General features: G+C 38.0%; 2 protein-coding genes across 3 annotated transcripts in view; one reads left to right on the forward strand and one right to left on the reverse strand.

Annotated features, from left to right (window-relative positions):
• DLD (dihydrolipoamide dehydrogenase) overlaps nucleotides 1-19,603 on the forward strand; it is a 30,227-nt gene extending 10,624 nt beyond the window's left edge. The window contains exons 8-14 of the mRNA XM_046669709.1: nucleotides 141-242; nucleotides 13,470-13,660; nucleotides 14,333-14,503; nucleotides 14,815-15,004; nucleotides 15,425-15,562; nucleotides 16,484-16,573; nucleotides 16,669-19,603. Coding sequence (XP_046525665.1) covers nucleotides 141-242; nucleotides 13,470-13,660; nucleotides 14,333-14,503; nucleotides 14,815-15,004; nucleotides 15,425-15,562; nucleotides 16,484-16,573; nucleotides 16,669-16,734 — 948 coding nt within the window. The 3' untranslated portion in view covers nucleotides 16,735-19,603. The remainder of the gene's footprint in view (nucleotides 1-140; nucleotides 243-13,469; nucleotides 13,661-14,332; nucleotides 14,504-14,814; nucleotides 15,005-15,424; nucleotides 15,563-16,483; nucleotides 16,574-16,668) is intronic.
• A 491-nt stretch (nucleotides 19,604-20,094) lies between these two features.
• Nucleotides 20,095-23,513, reverse strand: part of LAMB1 (laminin subunit beta 1) — a 69,744-nt gene continuing 66,325 nt past the window's right edge. For both annotated transcript variants that reach the window (XM_046669708.1, XM_046669707.1), the window contains exons 32-34: nucleotides 22,267-22,443; nucleotides 20,597-20,756; nucleotides 20,095-20,401 (exon numbers count right to left, since the gene is read on the reverse strand). In XM_046669708.1, the coding sequence (XP_046525664.1) occupies nucleotides 20,265-20,401; nucleotides 20,597-20,756; nucleotides 22,267-22,443 (474 nt within the window). In that variant the 3' untranslated portion in view covers nucleotides 20,095-20,264. The remainder of the gene's footprint in view (nucleotides 20,402-20,596; nucleotides 20,757-22,266; nucleotides 22,444-23,513) is intronic.

The raw sequence follows: 23,513 nt of genomic DNA on the forward strand, positions 1-23,513 counted from the left end.
GACTGTATGGATGGAAATCATAAATACTTCACAACAAATAAATGACTTAGTATTTTTAGTGATTATACTTAGATCACAGTTTAGAAATCAGTAGGTTTTCCAAATAATTTTGATTGTCTGTCTTGGTTTTTTTATTATAGATTGATGAAGATACAATAGTGTCATCTACAGGTGCTTTATCTTTAAAAAAAGTTCCAGAAAAGATGGTTGTCATTGGTGCAGGAGTAATAGGTGTAGAATTGGTAAGTGCTGTCTTTTCTGTCTCCTATTGCCCCTGTGGAGTTGGAAGTGACTTAACTATTTGATTCTTTGTACAACATTGCAGATAGGTCAGCATTGAGTTTTGCTTAAACACTTGTAGTAATAAAGAGTTTTCAAGACAACTTATTTCTGTAATCATTAGTTGTTAGAACTTTCTCTTCAATTTGAAACCTGCTTCCCTGTATCTTCCACCCTTTCTGTTCCCTAAAACTGGACTAATTTTTTAAAAAATCTAACAGCCCTTCACTTATTTAAATTTGATGGCCCTTCACAAGATGACTCTGAGCAAATTGCATTTCAGATAAAGACCATGACTTACGTGATCTGGCTCTTCCCTTCCTATTTATCCTTGTCTTGATCCTTCTTAAGTTTTAGAAATGTCAAAGTACTTGCAATTCTCTGGATTTCTGAAGTATAAGCTATTGCATACCTTCTCCTTGCCGTGTTCTTCCTTTTTGTCCATCTGGCAAATTTCCTGTGTTTCCAGTGACCTATTCCCTCCATTTTAGGTATCCTTTCCCAGGGGTGTTGTATTTTGTAATTGCCAGGAATTGCTCTACTTCTGAAATCACAAATTGAGACATTTTATTCTCTAACCATAAGCCCCTTTCCTCTCTTTACTCAGTTATTCCTAGTAGCAGGCTTTTTAACTTTATTAGGTTTTCTGGTCCATAGATCCCTCTACGTTTTTGCTGTCTGCCCTTTCCTGTCTCGATTGCTTTCCTGATCAGCTTAGATTCCATAGTCCATCACTTAACCACTCTCTTTGCCTTGCTTTTCTGTCATACCTACTTGGCAAAACTCTGGTCCTGGTTGAATCGAGCTGTTTGCCTTTTTTATGCTATACTCAGGCTATTGACTATACCAGGAGAAAAACACACTCTCTACGGATTAGCCTGTGTAAATTCTTGGTCACAAATCTCAACGGAAACTTCAACCTTGTTGACAGTGCCGTTATTTCCCTAGCTGGTGTCTGCAGTGGCTGTTTCATTTCCCACTTGTCTCAAACCTCTGTGGTACACTGTCTTTCCCTGCCTGCTGATGACCTTGTCTCCTAAATATCCCGTGAAGGAGAAACCATCAGATGAGAACTCCCTCAACTTGATGCCCCAGATTTGAAGATGTTCTTACCTGGTGTACACCTGTCCTCTTCATCTTCTCTCCCGTAACTGTGGAACTGCTGTTTTCCCTGACACTGAGCCCCTCACCTGTGCTTGGTAGTGCTTCATCTCCTGCCTTCTCAGAGACTTGGTTTTGTGATTTTTATTTTTGTATTTTTTTAGTCTTCGAACTCCCCTACTTTTGCTTTCTTCTCATTTATATTTAAACGTGCCTCTATGTGGGCATCTATGTGCCATACACACATGCTCACATGCATTTGCACTCATAGATACGGGCTGTGTCCACATAAATAAGCCTTTTCTTGATCCCATGTCCTCCTTCAATTAACTAATTTGCCCCTCACTGTGGCCCGGGGTTCGCAGGTTCAGATCCTGGGCACAGACCTACACACCACTCATCAAGCCACGCTGCAGCAGAATCTCACATACAAATTAGAGGAAGATTGTCACAGATGTTAGCTCAGGGCCAATCTTCCTCACACACACACACACACACACACACATTCTTGAAAGGGTTGTCCATGCTCTGTTTCATCAACTCCCACTCCTCGCTCCATGGCTTCTTTGCCATCCAGTTGCTCTTGCCAGCACACCAGTGGATCTATTGCTCAGTCCAGTCACTGTTTTCTTCACTGCTTTAATGGTAGCAGTCAGCGTTACTGAGTTTCTTGCCTTTGAAACTCTTTCCCTAGCTTCTCTGATTCCATATTCTGTTGGTTTTCCATCTACCCTTTGGGCTCACTTCTCTATCCTCTCTGCAGGTTCCTCTTCCTCAGCTTTCCCTTTAATTGTTAGTGTTATGCTAGCTTCTGTCTCAGGGTTCTATCCCAGACCCTTTTTGTCTTTCCACAGAATATTCTCTTCACTTCCATCCCAGTTACTGAAGGACTCATAAATACTTGCAGCCTAATCCTCTCTCCTTGCCTCTGGACCCTTATCTGAATGCCTGCCAGCGTCTCTCCGTATAGGTCTCCCAGACGCCCAATTCACCGAATGTATAACTTAGCCTTTCCCTTCCCCCCCTCCCTCTTCCACCCCCAAACAAACAAAACCAAACCTGTTCCTTTTCTAACATCTCCCATCTCAGTGAATGGTTTTGCCATCCATCTAGAGGCCTAAGCAAGAGTTTGGGAATTGCGCATGCCTTCTCTCATGCTTCATGCCCTATATTGCGTCAGTCACTGGGTCCTAATGTGATACTACCTGATAGATGGCTCATGCATATATCCTCCTCTTTTCATGCAACTACTTAGATCCCCGTTCAGGCCAGCATCACGTTTTGCCCTAGGTGTCTCTAGCTTTTTTCATCTTTTTCTAGTCTCTTCTCCCCAGAGTGGCTGCAGTGATCTTTCTGTAACCCGGATGTAATCATGTCCTTTCCCTGTTAAAAACACTTCAGTGACGTACTATAGCCGTTAAAATAAATCCAAACTCTTCAATTTTGTTTAGAGGCCAGCATGAGGTGGTGCTGGCTCAAATCTCCAGCCTCATTTCCAGCCCCTCTCCCTCTCAAACTATGTTCCAGGTATACTGAAGTATCAGTTCTTGAACAAACCGTGCTCTTTCTTTTATCTGTAGGCCTGCCTTCTGTTTGGAACATTTCTTCCTTCTCCCAGTCTTTGACTCGTATGAGCCCTTCCCTGACTACCCTAGATGTCTTTAGGTACATTGCACCCTGAACTTGTTACAGTATTTATCTCACTTTCCTGATATTACCTGTTCACTTATGTCTCTTTCATTAAATTGTAAACTCCATGAGCGCAGAGATCATGGCTTTTTCATTTACTGTGTGTCTTTAGCACCTAGCATAGTGTCTGGTATGTGATACGTACTCACGTAATAGCTTTTATTATTGCTCAATGAACATTGTTGATATAATCAATATCTTTCAAAAGTTAGTTTAGAAGTTACCTTTTTAGTGAAGATTTCTTTCTTCTATGAAAGCTCGTCTTTCCTTGAGTCCTTAGTATAGGGTATCTATATCTTTCTACCATATACTAATAACAGTAGCTTGGATTTATTTGTTTATGTCTGTCTTTTCTACAGGACCGTAAGCTCCTTGAAAGCAGAGACTGAGTTTTATTCATATTTGATCTCCATTGCTTTTTTTTTTAATTGAGTTAATGATATGTTACGATCTTGTGAAATTTCAGTTGTACATTATTGTTTGTCAGTCGTGTTGTAGGTGCACCACTTCACCGTTTGTGCCCACCCCTCACCCCATCTTTCCCCTGGTAGCCACTAATCTGTTCTCTTTGTCTACGTTTCTAAATTCCTCATATGAGTGGAGTCATACAGAGATTGTCCTTCTCTAACTTGCTTATTTCACTTAACATAATTCCCTCAAGGTCCATCCATGTTATTGTAAATGGAATGATTTTGTTCTGTTTTACAGCTGAGTAGTATTCCGTTGTATAGATATACCACATCTTCTTTATCCATTCATCTGTTGATGGGCACTTAGGTTGCTTCCATGTCTTAGCTATTGTAAATAATGCTGCAGTAAACATTGGGGTGCATAGGACTTTTGGAATTGCTGACTTCAAGCTCTTTGGATAGATACCCAGTAATGGAATAGCTGGGTCGTATGGTAGTTCTATTTTTAATTTTTTGAGGAATCTCCGTACTGTTTTCCATAGTGGCTGCACCAGTTTGCATTCCCACCAGCAGTGTATGAGGGTTCCTTTTTCTCCACAACCTCTCCAACATTTGTTACTATTAGTTTTAGATATTTTTGTCATTCCACTGGGTGTAAGGTGATATCTTAGTGTAGTTTTGATTTGCATTTCCCTGATGATCAGCGATGATGAACATCTTTTCATGTGCCTATTGGCCATCCGTATATCTTCTTTGGAGAAATGTCTGTTCATGTCTCCAGCCCACTTTTTGATTGGGTTGTTTGATGTTTTGTTGTTGAGTTGCGTGAGGTCTTTATATATTATGGATATTAAGCCTTTGTCAGATATATGACTTGCAAATATTTTTTCCCAGTTAGTGGGTTGTTTTTTTGTTTCAATCCTGTTTTCATTTGCCTTGAAGAAGCTCTTTAGTCTGATGAAGGCCCATTTGTTTATTCTTCTATTGTTTCCCTTGTCTGAGAAGACATGGTGTCCGAAAAGATCCTTTTAATACTGATGTCAAAGAGTGTACTGCCTACGTTTTCTTCTAGAAGCCTTATAGTTTCAGGTCTCACCTTTAGGTCTTTGATCCATTTTGAGTTTATTTTGGTGAATGGTGAGAAAGAATGGTCAATTTTCATTCTTTTACATATGCCTTTCCAGTTTTCCCAGCACCATTTGTTGAAAAGACTTTCTTTTCTCCATTGTATGCCCTCAGCTCCTTTGTCGAAGATAAGCTGTCCATAGATGTGTGGTTTTATTTCTGGGCTTTCAATTCTGTTCCATTCATCTGTGCACCTGTTTTTGTACCAGTACCATGGTGTTTTGATTACTGTAGCTTTGTAGTATGTTTTGAAGTCAGGGATTGTGATACCTCCCATTTTGTTCTTTTTTCTCAGGATTGCTTTAGCAATTCGGGGTCTTTTGTTGCCCCATATGAATTTTAGGATTCTATGTTCTAATTCTGTAAAGAATGTCATTGGGATTCTGATTGGGATGGCGTTGACTCTGTAGATTGCTGTACGTAGAACGGACATTTTAACTATGTTTATTCTTCCAATCCATGTACATGGAATGTCTTTCCATCTCCTTATCCAATTCTCATCCAGTTCTCTCAGAAAGGCCTTGTAATTTTCATGGTATAGGTCCTTCACTTCCTTAGTTAAATTCACCCTGAGGTATTTTATTCTTTTTGTTCCGATTGTGAATGGTATTGTGTTCTTGAGTTCTTTTTCTGTTGGTTTGTTATTAGAATATAGAAATGCTACTGATTTATGCAAATTGATTTTATACCCTGCAACTTTGCTGTAGTTGTTGATTACTTCTAAGAGTTTTCCAATGGATTCTTTGGGGTTTTCTATGTATAAGATCATGTCATCTGCAAACAGCGAGAGTTTCACTGCTTCCCTCCCTATTTGGATTCCTTTTATTCCTTTTTCTTGCCTGATTGCTCTGGCCAGGACCTCCAGTACTATGTTAAATAAGAGTGGTGATAGAGGGCATCCTTGTCTCATTCCTGTTTTCAGGGGCATGGCGCTCAGTTTTTGCCCATTGAGTACGACTTTGGCTGTGGGTTTGTCATATATGGCCTTTATTATGTTGAGGGAGTTCCCTTCTATGCCCATTTTGTTCAGAGTTTTTATCATAAATGGCTGTTGGATCTTGTCAAATGCTTTCTCTGCATCTATTGAGATGATCATGTGGTTTTTATTCCTCAGTTTGTTGATGTGGTGTATCACGTTGATTGATTTGCGGATGTTCAACCATCCCTCTGTCTCTGGTATGAATCCCACTTGATCATGATGTATGATCCTTTTGATGAATTGCTGAATTCTGGTGTAGATTTGCTGAATTCTGGTGAAAATTTTGTTTAGAATTTTGCATCTGTGTTCATCAGTGATATTGGCCTGTGGTTCTCTTTTTTCGTGGTGTCTTTGTCAGGCTTTGGTATCAGCGTGATGGTGGCCTCGTAGAATGTATTAGGAAGTGTTCCATTCTCCCTAATTTTTTGGAATAGCTTGAAAAGGATAGGTATTAAATCCTCTCTGAAAGTTTGGTAGAATTCCCCAGGAAAGCCATCTGGTCCTGGGGTTTTATTCTTTGGGATGTTTTTGATTGCTGTTTCAATCTCTTTCCTTGTGATTGGTGTGTTCAAATTGTCTGCTTTTTCTTGAGTGAGCTGTGGGAGATTGTAGGAGTCCAAGAATTTATCCATTTCCTCTAGGTTATCCATTTTGTTGGCATATAATTTTTCGTAGTATTCTCTTATAATCCATTGTATTTCTGCAGAGTCTGTTGTTATTTCTCGTCTTTCATTTCGGATTTTGTTTATTTGAGCTTTCTCCCTTTTTTTCTTTGTAAGTCTGGCTAGGGGTTTGTCAATTTTATTTATCTTATCAAAGAACCAGCTCTTTGTTTCATTGATCCTGTCTACCGCCTTTTTCGTTTCAATAGCATTTATTTCTGCTCTGATTTTTATTATTTCTCTCCTTCTGCTGACTTTGGGCTTTATTGGTTCTTCTTTCTCTAGTTCAGTTAGGTCTAGTTTAAGATTGCTTATTTGGGATTTTTCTTGTTTATTAAGATGTGCCCGTATTGCAGTAAATTTTCCTCTAAATACAGCTTTTGGTGTATCCCATATGAGTTGGTATGGCATGTTATCATTTTCATTTGTTTCCAGGTATTTTTTGATTTCTTCAGTGATCCATTGCTTGTTCAGTAGTGTATTGTTTAGTCTCCACATCTTTGTGACTTTCTCTGCTTTTTTCTTGTAATTAATTTCTAGCCTTATAGCATTATGATTGGAGAAGATGCTTGTTATTATTTCATTTTTTTTAAATTTGTAGAAGCTTGCCTTATTTCCCAACATATGGTCTATCCTTGAGACTGTTCCATGTGCACTTGAGAAGAATGTGTATTCTGCTGTTTTAGGATGAAGTGATCTATATATGTCTATTAAGTCCAATTGTTTTAGTTTTTCATTCAGCTCCACTATTTCCTTGTTGATTTTCTGTCTGGATGATCTGTCCATTGATGTGATTGGGGTGTTGAGGTCCCCTACTATTATTGTGTTGTTTTTAACATCTTCCTTTAGGTCTGTTAATAGTTGCTTTATGAACCTTGGTGCTCCTGTGTTGGGTGCATAGATATTTATAAGCGTTATCTCTTCTTGATGAAGTGTCCCTTTGATCATTATATATTGTCCCTCTGTGTCTCTCTTTACCTGTCTTATTTTGAAATCCACTTGGTCTGATATGAGAATTGCAACACCTGCCTTTTTGTCCTTGCTATTTGCTTGAAGTATTGTCCTCCACCCCTTCACCCTGAGTCTGTGTTTGTCCTTGGGGCTGAGGTGTGTTTCCTGGAGGCAACAAATTGTTGGATCTTCTTCTTCAATCCATTTTGCCACTCTGTGTCTTTTTATTGGAGAGTTCGATCTGTTTACATTGAGGGTGATTATTGATGCATGTGGACTTAATGCTGACAATCTGTCGCTTGTTGTCTGGATTTCCTGCATTACCTTTGTTTCTCGTCCTGTGTGCTTTAGCCTACCCATTGAATACTGCAATTTCTTATGCTGGGTTTCATAGATTTTTCCTTATTTATGTTTTGTGGCTCTGTTCTGTTTTTTAGTTTAGTGGCTACCCTGAAGTTTGTGTTTAGAATCTCATGAATAATATAGTCTATTCTCTGGTGGTCTCTTACTTACTTGGCCTAGACTGATTTAGTCCCTTTGCTCTTCCCCTCCTAAATTATTATTTTCATTTCTTATTCCAACTCGTGTTATGAGTTTGTAGTTAGAGTGATAAGATCATCTTTGCTTTGGTAGTTTCCTTACCTTTATCCTAATGGTGTAGTCGAATATTTGCTATCCTATTCTGGTTCTATCTGTCTGTCTCCCTACTGTGTGGTTTGTGACCCTTTCTCCCTTTTTTCTTTTTTCAGGTATGAGAGCCTTCTTGAGGATTTCTTGTAGTGGAGGACTTTTGGTTACAAATTCCCTTAACTTTTGTTTGTCTGGAAAAGATTTAATTTCTCACTCATATCTGAAGGATAGTCTTGCTGGATAGAGTATTCTTGGCTGAAGATTTTTATCTTTTAAAGTTTTGAATATGTCACTCCATTCTCTCCTAGCTTGTAAGGTTTCTGTAGAGAAATCCCCTGACAGTCTGATAGGAGTTCCTTTGTAGGTTATTTTCTTCTGTCTTGCTGCCCTAAGTATTCTTTCGTTGTTTTTCCTTTTTGCCATTTTTACTACTATATGCCTTGCAGTAGGTCTTTTTACATTTACAAATCTAGGAGATCTGAAATCTTCCTCCACACGCATTTCTCCCTTAATCCCTAGATTTGGGAAGTTCTCTTCTGTAATTTCATTAAGCACACTTTCTGCTCCATTTTCCTTTTCCACGTTCTCAGGAATTCCAGTGATTCTTAAATTCTTTCTCCTCCTTGAATCTGCTATTTCTCTGATATTTCCCTCATTCTTTTTAATCCTTAGTTCTCTTTCTTCCTCTGGAGCCATTCAGCCTGTCTATCTTCGATTATGCTAATTTGCTCCTCTATGGTGTCTACATGGTTATTCAGGGAATCCGTATTCTGTTTTATCTGGTCCATTGTATTTTTCATCTCTAGTATTTCTGTTTGATTCTTCTTTATAGTTTCAATTTCTTTTGTGATGTAACTCCAGAACTCATTGACTTGTTTCTCTATCTTTCCCTCTACCTCATTGAGTTTTTTGATGATAGCTACTCTGATCTCATTTTCACTTAGTTCACCTATTTCCAAGTCCTCAGGACTTCATTCTGTGTTTTTATTGTTTTCCTTCTGGTCTGGAGCTTTTATAAATTGCTGAATGGTAGAGGAGTGGTCTTTTTGCATGGTGGTAGAATTCGGTTGCAGTTACAGCCTGTCGCCACTAGATGGGGGTCGAGAGCTGTGCATTCTGAGCCCTCTGCGTTCAGCCAACATGGCAGCACCCAGCGCGGGTAGGGGTGGGAGGGGCAGTTTCTCTCGCCCACCGATCTGGATTCGGCTCAGCTCTCGTTCTCTGGTCTCCCCGGGGCGTGGCTTGATGGGGTCCCTGCACACGGAAGCTTTCCCTCATCAGCGGGTTTCCACTGCACCGGCGGCGGCAGGAGTCCTGGACGATCCCCCGGTTGCGCGGCCCCTCCCCTGCTCCTTCCCTCACCCGCGGCAGCCATCCCAGTCTCTAGCGGAGGGAGCGAAGTTCTCTCCTACCCTGTTCCAGTTCCTCTGAGGCCGGCTACAGCCTCTCCGTCCTCTGTCTTCTTGCTCTGTAGGTCTCTGATGGTCTTGACATTAGGGGTCATTGGTTGAAATTCAGTTTTTCTATTTCTTTGATTGTATTTTGGAGGGGAGAGAATCCTGGGTCAGCTCACCCTGCCATTTTGCTCCGCCTCCTCTCTTCCATTGCTTTTCTTAATGCTTCTTCCTTAGGTTTCATAGATCCACATCACTTATTTTGTCATCATCCTTTTGATCCAGTCTAGTCTGCAGGATCACTTGTAAATGGTGTTCGAAATTAAACATAATATTCTGGATTTTGGAGAGAACTTTTTTTGATAGGTGTACTTCTTTTAATGTAATCCTTTAAGATCAGTTTAGTGGTTTGTTTTTTTAAAGGTATCGTCGAGCTTGTTGTCAGGTGACAACCTCACATCTTTTGCTTGAGGAATTTCTGATTTTTTAAACCTAAATGAAGGACTTTGAACTTTTATCTTTGCTTTAATTTCATCTTGTTCACTTGTACCCGTTATTCCAGTTTATTTCTCTGTCTTGATTCTGTCATTCTTATACTTAACTCCTTTTTTCTTGCTTTGTGTAATTCATAAATTTGGGAAGGATGTTAACTAAGGCATGTGGTCCATCATCTGATGTTATCTAACTTGGTCAATCAAACCTTCCCTGATGTCATTCAGGTTGTCAGTACAAAGTATTGAAAGCTATCTGACACTGTAATGTTTAACCAGTTACAAGCATATTTGATTCCCCATTGATCCATCACATCTACGAGGCTATCATGAAATTTTCTTTTTTTGAACACCTTGCTAATAGCAAAATATGCTACGTTAACCAGTCCAGAAAAACCTTCAGAAAATAAGTCATTTACACTTGTTTTTTGTGGTAGCATCTGCTAACTATCAAACCAGCTGTTGACTCATCTCTTCTAGTATTTAGTAGTGGTTGACCTCTGCTCCACATTTTAGAATCTATTCTTTTCTAGAATCTATTTTTTTAAATTTAGGCAATATTTGCCTGTCTGCCACCTTTTGACAGTTCTCTTATGCTAATTAAGTTCTCAGAGTTCACTGACAATGTTTCTGTTATCAAAGTTAATGATCTAATTTGTTTGATTGGGAAGTTAACACATCAAAAATGACTGGTTGCTCTTATTTTGGGCTTCGCTTCTTGCTTAATGATATTTCTTCTATTTAGTCCACTTTGAAAATTATTCTCATAGGTGGATAAAACAAGAAAAAAGGAATAACAGGTTTACTTTGTTTTGTTGGTCAGTATAATAATATCCCCAGGCAATAATTCTCTCTCTTCCATCTCAGCACTTTTGTGTGTGTGTGTGAGGAAGATTGGCCCTGAGCTAATGTCTGTGGCAATCTTCCTCTCTTTTGTGTGTGAGATTCTGCTACAGCGTGGCTTGTTGAGTGGTGTGTAGGTCAGTGCCCAGGATCTGAACCTGCAAACCCTGGGCCACCAACATGGAGCACACAAACTTTACCACTCTGCCACTGGGCTGGCCTTTTAGATTTTTTCTAAGGCTTGGGTCATTTCAAACTTCTTGACACAATGTTTTAGGTGTCTGTTACTATATTGAGTTAGTTTTCATGTCTTTTTAAAAGTTGAAACTTAGAGAATTTATTGTGTAGTTATACATATCTCTTTACTTTCTCATAAAGATTATTCATGTGACTACTTTTTAGTTTACCTTCCTTCTTCATTTAAAGAACATAGGTTTTGGAATCAGATAGATTAAATTTGAATTTCAGCTCTGCCTCTTAATGACTTTATGCCCTTGTTACATTAATGAGCCTCTGTGAACTAGTTGATTCATGATAAAATGGGGATAAGAATAATTGCCTTACAGGGTTATTATTGCGATTTAATAAGGTAATACATTTAAAACACTTAGCACAGTGCTTGGCCTCCAATAAGCTCTAGGTAAATAGTAGATATTATTGGAGTTTTCCTATCTTTAAGGGTTTTGTGATAGTATTCCTAAAAGTAGGGCACTTGTCTAGCTATGCTCGTCGTTCTCCACTTCGAATTATAGACATCAAGATGATTTTTCATTTCCACACTCTTACTATTTCTTACTATTCTGATTTAGGTTCAGAGGAGTGTTTGGGGTTTTTTTATTACCTTTATTAAGATATAATTCACATATCATATGGTTCACCCATTTAAAGTATACATTTCAATGATTTTTAGTATATTCACAGAATTGTGCAGCTGTCACCAATATCCAGAACATTTTTGTCACCTCAAAAGGGAACTCCGTGCCCATTAGCAGTCACTCTGCATTCCTCCCTTCTCCCAGCCTCTGGACTCCACTAATCTACTTTCTGTGTCTGTGGATTTTCTAGTCTGGACATTTCATATAAACGGAGTCATACAATATGTGGCATTTTGTGTTTGGCTTCTTCACTTAGCATGATGTTCTCAAGGTTCACGTACACTTCATTTCTCTTTATGGCCAAGTAGTAGTCCCTTCTGTGGCTGTAACACATTCTGTTTATCCATTCAACAGTTGGTGGATACTTGGGTTGTTTCGATTTGAGACTATTATGGATAATGCTTCTATGAACATTTGTGTACAAGTTTTTGTGTGGACATCTGTTATCATTTCTCTTGAGTATATAGCTAGGAGTGCAGTTGTTGGGTCAAATGGTAATTCTGTGTTTAACCTTTCGAGAAACTTTGTTTTCCAAAGTGGCCACACCATTTTACAGTCCCACTAGCAATGTAGATTTCAGTTGCTCCACTTCCTCACCATTACTTTAATACTGGATGTTTTGATTTGAGCCATTCTAATGGGTGTGTGGTAGTATCTGCTTGTGGTTTTAATTTGCATTTCTCTGGTGGCTTGTAATCTTGAGTATCTTTTTATGTGTTTATTTGCCATCTTTATATCTTCTTTGGTGAAGTGCCTGTTTAAATATTTTGTGTTTTTTATTGGGTTTGTTTGTTTTGTTAATGAGTTTTGAGAGTTCTTTATGTAATTTGGATATAAATCTTTATCATATAGATGTTTTGCAAATAACTTTTCCTTGTCTGCGGCTTATCTTTTTGTGCTCTGAGTATATTTTGAAGAGAAGAAGTTTTTAATTTTGATGAAGTCTAATTTATCTTTTTCTTTCTTTTATGGATTGTGCTTTTGGTGTTGTAGCTAAGAAATCTTTGCCTAACTCACGGCCACAAAGATCCTCTCCTGTGTCGTCTTCCAGAAGTTTTATAGTCTTGGTTTTTACGTTTAGCTCCATGATCCCTTTTGAGTTAATTTTATGTATGCTTGTTACTGGATTTTTAGTGTCATTGTATTGCCTCTAGTTAATTCAGCTCTCACCAGAAAAACTCATGAAATTTTGTAAATGAATGTACAAACCTAATTTAATTGGAAAAGTAAAGTCTTATGGTGAATTATAAGTTACTAGATGATTCTAATATAAATTCTCACAAAGGATATCCATTCATAGGTTTTCATATTTTATGTAATGCTGTAAAATTATGTTCATCTTGCCTGTTTCACATGTAAGTATTCAGAAGTTATAATTGTTAAAATAAAAAATGAGCATTGAGTTTAAATTATAATTTGAATGAAAAAGCAACATTTCTCTATTGAGAAAATAAAAATATGAAGCCAGTTTAATATTTTGCAAACATCAGTAATTAGTAGTAATAAGAGGCTACTTCTTCTCCCTCAGGACCTTCCTTCCCACTTGGTGTCTCTTCTTCCTGAATCAGTTACCTGTATAGTTCATTCCCTCTCTTTGTTCAAGTCTCTGCAAACGTCACTCCTAGTGAGGACTCCCCCCAAACACACTATTTAAAATTGCGCTTCTTTTCCTTTCCGGAGTCCGGGTTCTACTTCCTGCTTTTTTTTCCTCATAGCATTTTACTCTCCTCTGCATGAATTTTACTTATTTGTCTGTCTCCCTACCAGAATATAAGGTCCTCGAGGGCAGTTCACTGATGTCTGCCTAACACCTGAAATGGTGCCTAGCATATAGTATAGTGTAGCTGCTCAGTAACTGTTGGAGCAATGAATGGGTCAATAAAAACGTAAAGGTATACGTAGTTGCCACTGTGTTAGTTTTAAACCTCAGAGCTTCTAATCGGGACATATTAAGAAAAGAAAATCTTACAATAAACTGTTTAAGATGATTCAGTAAACATTTGCTATAGAAACTTTTATTTTTATGATTTTTATTTGCAGGGTTCAGTTTGGCAAAGACTTGGTGCAGATGTGACAGCAGTTGAGTTTTTGGGTCATGTTGGTGGAGTTGGAATTGATATGGAGATATCTAAAAACTTTCAACGCATCCTTCAAAAACAAGGATTTAAATTTAAATTGAATACAAAAGTTACTGGTGCTACCAAGAAGTCAGATGGAAAAATTGATGTTTCGTAAGTGTACTGCTTGTTTTCGATATGAAATCCTTGTCTGTGTGTTTAAGAAAAACACTCAGTTTTCAGAATCAGATTTTTTATAATTTAAGACCATTTCATTGCTTAGTATATCTCCGTATTGCTTATTAAATCAGTCCTTTGAAATTCATGATTAAGTTGATGCTAGAAATATTAATCCATTGTTCTCATTGTAAGTTACTTTTTTATAGTATACATCCAGAAAAACTTAAACTCCCAGCATTCAGTAAAATTAATTCAATATTTTTAGACATATATGGGGAAATCATAATAATAATACTAATTAGATTGCTTCCTATGTGCCTGGCTCTCTATTTATTAAATATTTATGTGACTTGGTGAAATAACTTGCCTGAGGTCACACACTTAGTGAGTGGCAGAGCCACTGCTTGAACTTGGATCTTTCTGACTGTAAGACTTGTGTTCTTAACCCGTGTTATACTGCCTGTCTTTATGAGGTTTTAATGATAGACCTCTGGAGGATATGTGCATTTCTTCATTGCCTGACCCTTAAGTTTGTTATATTTATAATAAAGTGAACGTACACTGTTAGAAGTGTCATCAACACCTGAGAAATGTCTGGTCTTAAATTTCCAAGTCTACCAGCTATTTATGTAGATGTATGTAACAGTTATACTATTCATTTTCTAGTATTGAAGCTGCTTCTGGTGGTAAAGCTGAAGTTATCACTTGTGATGTACTCTTGGTTTGCATTGGCCGACGACCCTTTACTCAGAATTTGGGACTAGAAGAGCTTGGAATTGAACTAGATCCTCGAGGTAGAATTCCAATCAATACCAGATTCCAAACTAAAATTCCAAAGTAAGTTGGCTCATTATCTGCATTTTCAATATTTAAAAATTTCAAACACTATTTTCAAAATAAGACTTTTGTCATGCTTAAAAAATGCATTGGCTTTGGAAAAGAAGGGTAAACATATAATATGTAAAAGCGAAAATAATTTTTTCATTACATAAAGGCTAGAAACCAAATTCATAGATACTTGAAGAACTGTATTTGATACATTTTTTGGTGACTTAATAACTAGAAACTTACCTTTTTGTTACCATGGCATAACTGAAAATGAGTATCTGATTTCAGAAGTTCACTGTTTCTTTTGGTCTCTCTGGTAGTATCTATGCTATTGGTGATGTGGTTGCTGGTCCAATGCTGGCTCACAAAGCAGAGGATGAAGGCATTATCTGTGTTGAAGGAATGGCTGGTGGTGCTGTGCACATTGACTACAATTGTGTACCGTCGGTGATTTACACACACCCTGAAGTTGCTTGGGTTGGCAAATCCGAAGAGCAGTTGAAAGAAGAGGTAATCCTGAATGGGGGTAGTTTTATTCCAGTGTGTGAATTGAATTAATGATACTGGTAGCTGAGAATCATTATATTACTGTATTAATGCATTCTAATAACTATGTGGAATATTATAGTTTATTTTTTCTTCCTTTTTTAGTATCATAAAGGAGATATTCACTTGTCTATATTCAAAAACTAGTAATTCCACAGCTTTTATATTGGGCTTTTAAATATACCCACATGAACCAATACTTGCATTTGCTTGTGTTTGTACCCAAAATATATTTCATTAACAAGCCTTTTGGTCTTTCCTTCAATATGCTCTGTGAAGAATTACCTTCTTGGGATTTATGTTCTGAACAAATGTAGATGATTTCACCAATGGGAGCAAACTTTTTCAGAGTTTATGTAGCTTCTCGTTTTCTGTCTCTCACAGGGTATTGAGTACAAGGTTGGGAAATTCCCTTTTGCTGCTAACAGCAGAGCTAAGACAAATGCTGACACAGATGGCATGGTGAAGATTCTTGGGCAGAAATCGACGGACAGAGTATTGGGAGCACATATTCTGGGACCAGTGAGTATTGAAAACCAGAAATCCCATTAGGATTTCTGGAAAGCATTGCTATTTAGTAGATTAATTTAAAACCACCTGGTATTTACGTTCTGAGGTTATTTTTTACCAGCTAAAGTTTCAGTGTGACCTTTTTGTGTGCCATTTCTAGCAAGATACTGACAGCACTTGGAAAATCTTCCCTACCATATCCTCTACCTTCCACGTGCAACTAAGGTTATCCTTTTAAAACATGCACAGGCCATGGGCCTGCTTACAGCTCTCCAGTGGTCCTTTTCAACTTCAGACTGTTAACATACAAGGCCCCACTAAATCTGCTCCTGCCTACCTTTTACCTCATCTTTTCCACTCTTCCCTTTTGCTCATTAATTCCCTGCCTCCTGGGCCTTCTCTCAATTTCATAACAGGCCAAACTTGTTCCTATTTTAGAGCCTTCATGCTGGTGGTGGCCTTTACCTAGAATGCTCTGGCTCCAGATCTTTGCATGACTGGCTCCTTATTATTCAGGTCTCAGCTCAAAATGTTACCTTCTAAGAGAAGCCTTTCCTACCACTGAATCTGACGGATCTTACGTAGATGGTATAACAATGATCATAGAACATCTGAATGCTTACTTTGTAATTTTTCCTAAATACATGCGTTAACTTTAATTTTTACAACTCTGTGAGGTAGGTGTTGCTATTCCCATTTTTGAGGTGATAAATGGAACGAAGCACACAGAGTAAGTGGTTGAGGTAAGTGGTGGTAGGATTTGAATCCAGGCCATCTGGCTCTGGATCCTGAGCTCTTCTGTGCCACCTTTTCTGTTAAACTTTTCTTGACTGGAGGCAGTTATTTAACTGCTCTAACAACTGATCTATCCTGTTAGCAGGTAGTTCTTTTTGCTATGGAAACAAAATTACTTTTTGGCTTATTATTTTAAAGGGTGCTGGTGAAATGGTAAATGAAGCTGCTCTTGCATTGGAATATGGAGCATCCTGTGAAGATATAGCTAGAGTCTGTCACGCGCATCCGGTAATTGTTAACAACGTACAGAATTAATGACTACCTAAATTTTCTTCTGACCCGTGAATTCTTGCTTTTTAATTTTAAAAATTTCTTCCCTGCAGACCTTATCAGAAGCTTTTAGAGAAGCAAACCTGGCTGCATCATTTGGCAAATCAATCAACTTTTAAATTAGAAGATGATATATTTTTTTCTGAAATTTCCTGGGAGCTTTTGTAGAGGTCACATTTCTGGACAGGAAATGCTCACGGCTCCAAGAATTTCTAGGACTGAATTATGAAACTTTTGGAAGGTATTTAATAGGTTTGGACAGAATGGAATAATCTCATATCTGTATTTTAAATAAAGTTAATATTTTCTTTCAGTGCATTAATATTGCAGAAAAAAGCTACTTATAGTAGCATCTCGGAAAATTTTCTTCAACTCTTATTTTCATGTTCTTTATGAAGGATCACCTTCACTGAATTTATGTTACATAGCTTTTACTTCTGATATGGTAAAGTTGGATATTTACAGGGAAGGAACTGAGTATGGTATGTGAACAACTGTGTTTGAAGCAAGATGATCAAGTTATTTTAAACTTGGTTTTCATGTTGGAAACAGAGTCAGTCATTAGAATGAGATTAAAATGTGTATAGACTGATGTAAATAAAAAGTGATGGTCTCTCACACGTTTTATTTAATCCCCAAATTCTTGCAGTTGAGAGGTAGAATTTACGTGTTTAGGTTATTAAGGTTCCATTGAGGTGTACAGTCTGAAGTATAGTTACACAGTTAGCTAAATTAAGGAAGTATATCTCTAAAGTTCAAATATTAAATGGAGACTCAAATGTATTACAGTGGGGAATGAAGATACAGAAATAAATGTCTTAAATGTTCATTTAGTGGTTTTCTGAGTGGATGTCAAGATGGTCCTAGTTCTGTTATGACTACCTCTAGTGTATACTCGTAGTCCTTACTATTATTGCTCTGAGTGTCCTGGATGTCTGTTTTTTCCACTTTGTAGGACAGCATTAAGGCATGTAAAGGGCCGTTACCCTTTGATCTGTTTTAGTGATACTGACTGAGTGTTTAGCAGTTACTTTTGGAGAAACAGTGTAAAGGAATCTTTAATCTGCTTTCTTTTCTTACAGGGATTTCCAGTGTATCCATGGCTGGGTAAATGACTGTTTCTTTAAAGAGTGCTGTAAAATTGTGTTTATTGATAAGTATTTAAAAGGGCCATTTCTTGAAACAAATAACCAAGTAGTAAATGCTAAATAGGCTTTTGCATATTGTAACTGAGTTTAAGAATCCTTTCAGATTCATTTAGTAGTTCTCAAGTTTGGGATAGCATAAATTTCTACAGAGGAAAGTAAACTATCTTAAAGTACTAGAAACATGCAAACTAGATATTCACTTGATTGCAATTTAAAGGTTATAGTCATAAGAAAAGTGTGGAGAATATAATTTATCAGCAGAAAGCTGTATGGAGTAAGATACCATCACTTGATCATAGCTAAAAGGAAAATGTTCAGTAGTCTTCAGGTTTTAATTGCATTGTATTGGGTCACATTTTCCTTTTTCTTCATATGTCCAGTGGTCTTGGATTGTATTATGGTCATTATGAATGATACGTTGTAAAGACTCTGGATTCTGTTACATACCTCTGAAAAATACTGAATTTATTTTAGTAGGCAGTTAACTTGGCTGAACTCCAACCTCTTACCGTCTTTGTGGGGAGCAGCAGCTGAATCTCTGCTCAGTTGTTTTAGCTTTACCTGGGCTGCCTGAAGTCTGCCCCACGCGTGCGTAGTTCATGGGTCTACCAGAGTTTTGGCAAAGTATTTACAGAATTTGGGGGCCCTCTCCTCTGTGGCTCTCTTTTTTTCAGGGGTTCCCCCCCCCCACATTTCAGTTGCTGTGGTTGACCCAAACTGTCCTCCAATTCCTTAACCAGTAAAACTTGGCTTCTGCCTAGGTTGCCACTTACCGGGACCTCCCCTCAAGTGAAAAGCTGTTAAAAGTGGGAGTTTCACCAAGTGCCGTTCTTTCTTGTCAGCTCCCCTCTACCTCCTGCCTGCTTGTCTCCAGTGCCTTTACTTTTAAAACTGATTTTGTTCAGAGTTTGTCGTCATTACAGCAGGGGGCTTGGTCTGGTATGTTCTACTTTGCCATTGTTGGACACAAACTCTGCATCTTTTTAAAATCTGAAATCCCAATATTATGTGAAGTGCCGGTTTATTTAAACCTCAAACATGTCTCCTACTCTAGGTAAAAAGTTTCTAACTAGGGAATAGTGAGGAATAATTTAATATCAAATCCTAGCTATCGAGAGACACAAAATAATAGTTAAATCCAACTTTAAGGGTTCCCATTCAGTAAGAGGATGCAAATATATCTGGGTGAGAATGAAGTCCTGGGTATAAAAAATGTTCACTTACTGTTATTTACTAAGTTCTCAATATTTTCTTGGCTTGGGAAGGATGGGGCTTCGTTGTCCAGTTCATTGAGCTAATTAAAATTAAAACTAGTAATTTCAAAGTGAGCTCTTTGGTTGTTTAGCTGAAAAGGAATAGGGAGAAGCGAAGCTTTTCTACTATTTTAAGTAAAATATTTATAATTAAGGAAAAAAATAAGACTTAGTTGCTCTAGTAGTTGATGAGGTCTGACCACTTTGCTAGTTATTAGGATTCCAACCTAAATACAAGTGACAAATAATTGCCTTGAACCAGAGGGAAATTGCCCTATTGCTTAAATTACAGCTGTTTACATAACTTTTGTGCAGGCTCAGCTTCAAGTGCAGCTGTGTTGGGTGTGTGGGTGGTTGTTAACTGGTAGACAGAATGGCCGCTCTGAGAACAATGTGTGAAGAGACCACTTAGGGCCTGGCCTGTTACGAGCTAGCTTGGCTAGAAAGTTGACACAGGTTTCAATTGTATTCCAGCTATTTTCTTTATCCTGTGGAATAAGTGATTGTTATATGATTGTTTTGGCCTTACCTAGACATCCTAGCAGAGAATCTTTACTTTGTGAAATAAAATAAAATATAATATAAAAGCTGAGAAATTACAGCATCATTCTGTATGTTGAGAAGCACCGCTCAATTGGCAGAAGCATTGTCTGTAAACCCTGGCCCTATTCTAGGTGGTAACACTTAAAAGCTACAACTCACCCTCCTGATTTTCTAAAAATTACTGCTTTTTGTTCTCTTTCCTCTAGAGCAAGGAATACTTATGGGAGTTTTGGAGGTTGGAGCAACTAAGCAGCCACTGAAATGGTGAAGGTAGCTCAGGCTGTCGTTCCCCATACCCTCCACCTGGGAATCCCGCTGCGCCGTGATGCTGGGGGTGGATTTGTGGAAGATACTGACCTAGCAAACAGATAAGTAATAGCTTGTTTATAGACATAACAGAAATGAGGGTCTCCATGGAGGCAGTCAACTTGTTTATAAAACCATCTTTACAGTGAAAGTCACATTCTTTGTTAAAGGGATTCACAAACACTCAATCAGTAAAAGTAACAGTGAATTAAGAATTATACTAAATATATATTTATACAAAAGCAATGTACTTTATTGAACTCCATACAAAATGTGGCGCTTAAAAACATTAAATAGGTAATGAGTTTTATTTTGAAGATCATTATGTCAGTTTTTAAAATGTAGCTATTTGACTTTGGTCACTTCAGCCGTCTGACACTTCCAGCCCATCCTCCTTTGTTACAGGCAGGTGCTATACACAGCGACTTTCTGGCTTATATCCTTTAGGAGTGAGCGGACCTCTCCTTCCAATTTTACTAATTCTTGAGCTTTATCTTCTAAATATTTTTGATTGTCCTCATATTTTCTTTCTAAATCTGTGGGAGATAAAAGGAAAAAGTCTGAGCAGTTTATACTATAATCATTGCAAAACCTAATACTGATCCTCTTTGCCTGTAAGGCTTCAAGTGCCTAAGATAAAGTGAATAGATTTCCACCTTTTAAATAAACTCTATGGATGTCTTCATTTTCAAATACTTTACTAAAGCCCGAGCCTAAGTGAAAAGACGTACCTTTCAGGAGTTGCAGCTTGCTGTTTGCTTGAGCCAAAAGTGTTTTTGCTTCATTTTGTAGCATTTCAGCTTTCCTTCTGGCATCAGCTGACTCTTCGGTTTTTTTGGCAATTAAATTTTCTACTTTTTTATACTTTTCATCAAGTTCGCCATCCAGAGTCTGCAGTTCCATATTTAGACACAAAGAGGTGATACTGTTAGTGTCAGTAATTACATTCAAGAGCAGATGTGTAATCAGGGCGAGCTGGGATCACAGACATTAACTGGCGCGGCACGCATTCTGGATTAAGGCCCACCACGAAGTGCACTTAGGCTTCAAGCTATTCAGTGGTAAATAATACCATATCGACATGACATTTCAAAGACATTTTGGAACTGTAGCAGGGCTCTAGGGCTGCGCCCTCTTTCTCTTCTACTCATTAGCACTTTTCTATGGACATGCTGAAAGGAAAATTACATGGAGAGTTGGGGTAGGAGATTTTCTCAAAAGTAGATGTGCTGAGATCCAAACATTTACACATCAAAAAAGGCTCATTTTGAAGAAATAGAAGGAGGACCATCTGGATCTTGACTAATTTAAGGTTTGTAGAGACTTGCTATCAGGAAATCAGAGGGAAAAGGCAGATTTAACCAAAGGAAGGCGAGATTGTAGCGTATGTGGGATGGGTGAGGAGAAACTGGTGTGGGTTTGGAAAAATGGTTGCAAGTAATCTTTTGAGAAACACTGTTCAAACAATAGCCATTGCTGCAGGAATTTCATGTCAAGGGGTTCTGTCCCTCTTCTTTGTAATCAGATGTCATATTTATGCAAAATGCTCTGTAAGAAGGCTACTTGGGAGATACATGCTCTCAGAATTGCAGGAACTACAACCCACAATGGAAAAGACAGATGTGGCAGTGAACTTTTCTTTTTGTTTGGTTCTCTTCCCTAAGACAGAGGCGTAGGGAAGTCACCCTTCTGTAATGCCTAAAAGCCAGAGTAACTTCCAGGAAAAATCTGGAGTTAATTTCAGTGTGGAACTCCTTACTGTTCATTGGACAGTTTCAACACTCGCCTCCAAAGTTCAAAAAGGTTTCTTTAGAGATAGACGTTTTCCCACAAAGTTAGAAATTGAGCATGTGTTTCAGTGATTACTTGGCTTCTGATGAAAAATTTGGGTTGTGTGAGATTTTCTCTGCAAAATACAGTGCCCTCCAATGAGAAAAACACGAGGTGGTTGATTCAAAATGAGTGTGGAAGAGGTGAGATTTGTTCCCTCCTAGCTGTTCTCTGTTAGGAACTCTCTAAGCTTTTTCTACCCTGTTTTTAAAGATTGGCCAGGTAATTAATGTATTTCGTAAAGAACTTCCTAATTGAAAAACAGAAATACAAACTCACTATGCTTGCTTTTAAAGACTTCCACCCCTGAGTTAAATTAATTTCATTTTCCCAAACCCTTATCCAAGTTTGGATTTGAGGGCCTAGGTTATGCTTATTGGATACTTTCATATTCACTCCCATTCTCTTCCAGCTGTCTCTCTAAAGACTGCTATTTCAAAACAGGTCACTTGGGATGTTTCTGATGAAGAAACATTTTAGGTTGTTGTCTCTTATTAATTCCAAGGAAGGCAATGAGGAGACTAGCTGCTCCTTCATCAACATAGCTATGAAGTTACAAAGATTTACTTACCTTCTTAACATCATCTGCACTTTGTTTTACGGTATATACAACTTTTTCAATATATTCTGCCTCCCCAGAGTTCTGGGCAGCCTTCCGTTTAAGTTCTTCCACATTCCTCTCCAGCTCGCTGATGCGCTGGGAGGCGTTGAACAAGGTTTCCTCAGAAGCTGCTGTTTCAGACTCGATCTAAAAGTACAATGTCGGTCAATTAGAAGTGGTATGAAGTTCTAGAGGGAGATTTAAAAGGCTGCTGTGCCATTCTGCTCTAGAACAGAAGTAGTAAACTAAAAAGAAAATATAATTTCAAGAAAACCTATGTAAAGTGCCCAACTTTAAATAGTCTTTGCTACATCTCATATATTAACTTTTATTCATTTGGTACTTCTGATGATCTAGGCTGAAATTCATGTAAAATTTTTCCTTACCGAACCACCCCCAGACAGCCTCATTTGTTGAGAAAGCATTTTAAGAACACCTGCAAACTTTGGCTGAACAATGGGCATTTCCACATAAATTTCCAAATTAATGTGGGTGGGAAAATTATAACTCCCAGCCCCCTTTAGTTTTTTCTATCAACTCTAAATGTTAAACTCTAGTAGTGGGGGTTATGGCATTTCAGAAACTACCTAGAAAGTTGATTTGAGTGCTTTTAGCTAATTACTGAAGACATGGAGCTCAGGAATGTTCTTTAAAACTCTGAAAAGTTACTGTAGGATTGTGAGATGGCATATGGTCTGAGAGAGTTATAGCTGGAAGCTATAAATACTCATGTATTTACGGGAAAAATATCTCATCTGGGCAACTGGTGAGGATCCACATTTGACCTCTTTTCAAAGTATAATCAATAAACACTGATTTTGAAAGGCTAGCCAAAGTAAGCAGTCTGACCCAAGGACAGAAGAACCAGTTTCCTGAGCACCTAATTTTTCTTAAAAATGATCTTCAAGGATGGGTCTGTTCCCTAGAATTCACTCTGAATAACAGTGGTTGAACTACGAGGCCAGTATAGGTGTGCTCAAACCTGTAAGTATTTCAAACCAAATGATTGACCTAAAGTTTCACCCATTAATTAACTTACAAAAAAAATTCTTAGAGAACAGTTTTACTTCTTAGAAAATAAGCTTTGTAGTTTGATTTTTAAATGGGTGGACTGTTTCTGACAAGCCTTCATTAGTGTCGTGTAGCTAGAGGTTCTCTTTGTTTCTTATCTGCTAACCTAAAACACTTCCTCCCCAAGGCTCCCTGCAAAACAAAAC

Source organism: Equus quagga, chromosome 8, assembly GCF_021613505.1.
Source record: "Equus quagga isolate Etosha38 chromosome 8, UCLA_HA_Equagga_1.0, whole genome shotgun sequence".
NCBI lineage: Eukaryota > Metazoa > Chordata > Mammalia > Perissodactyla > Equidae > Equus > Equus quagga.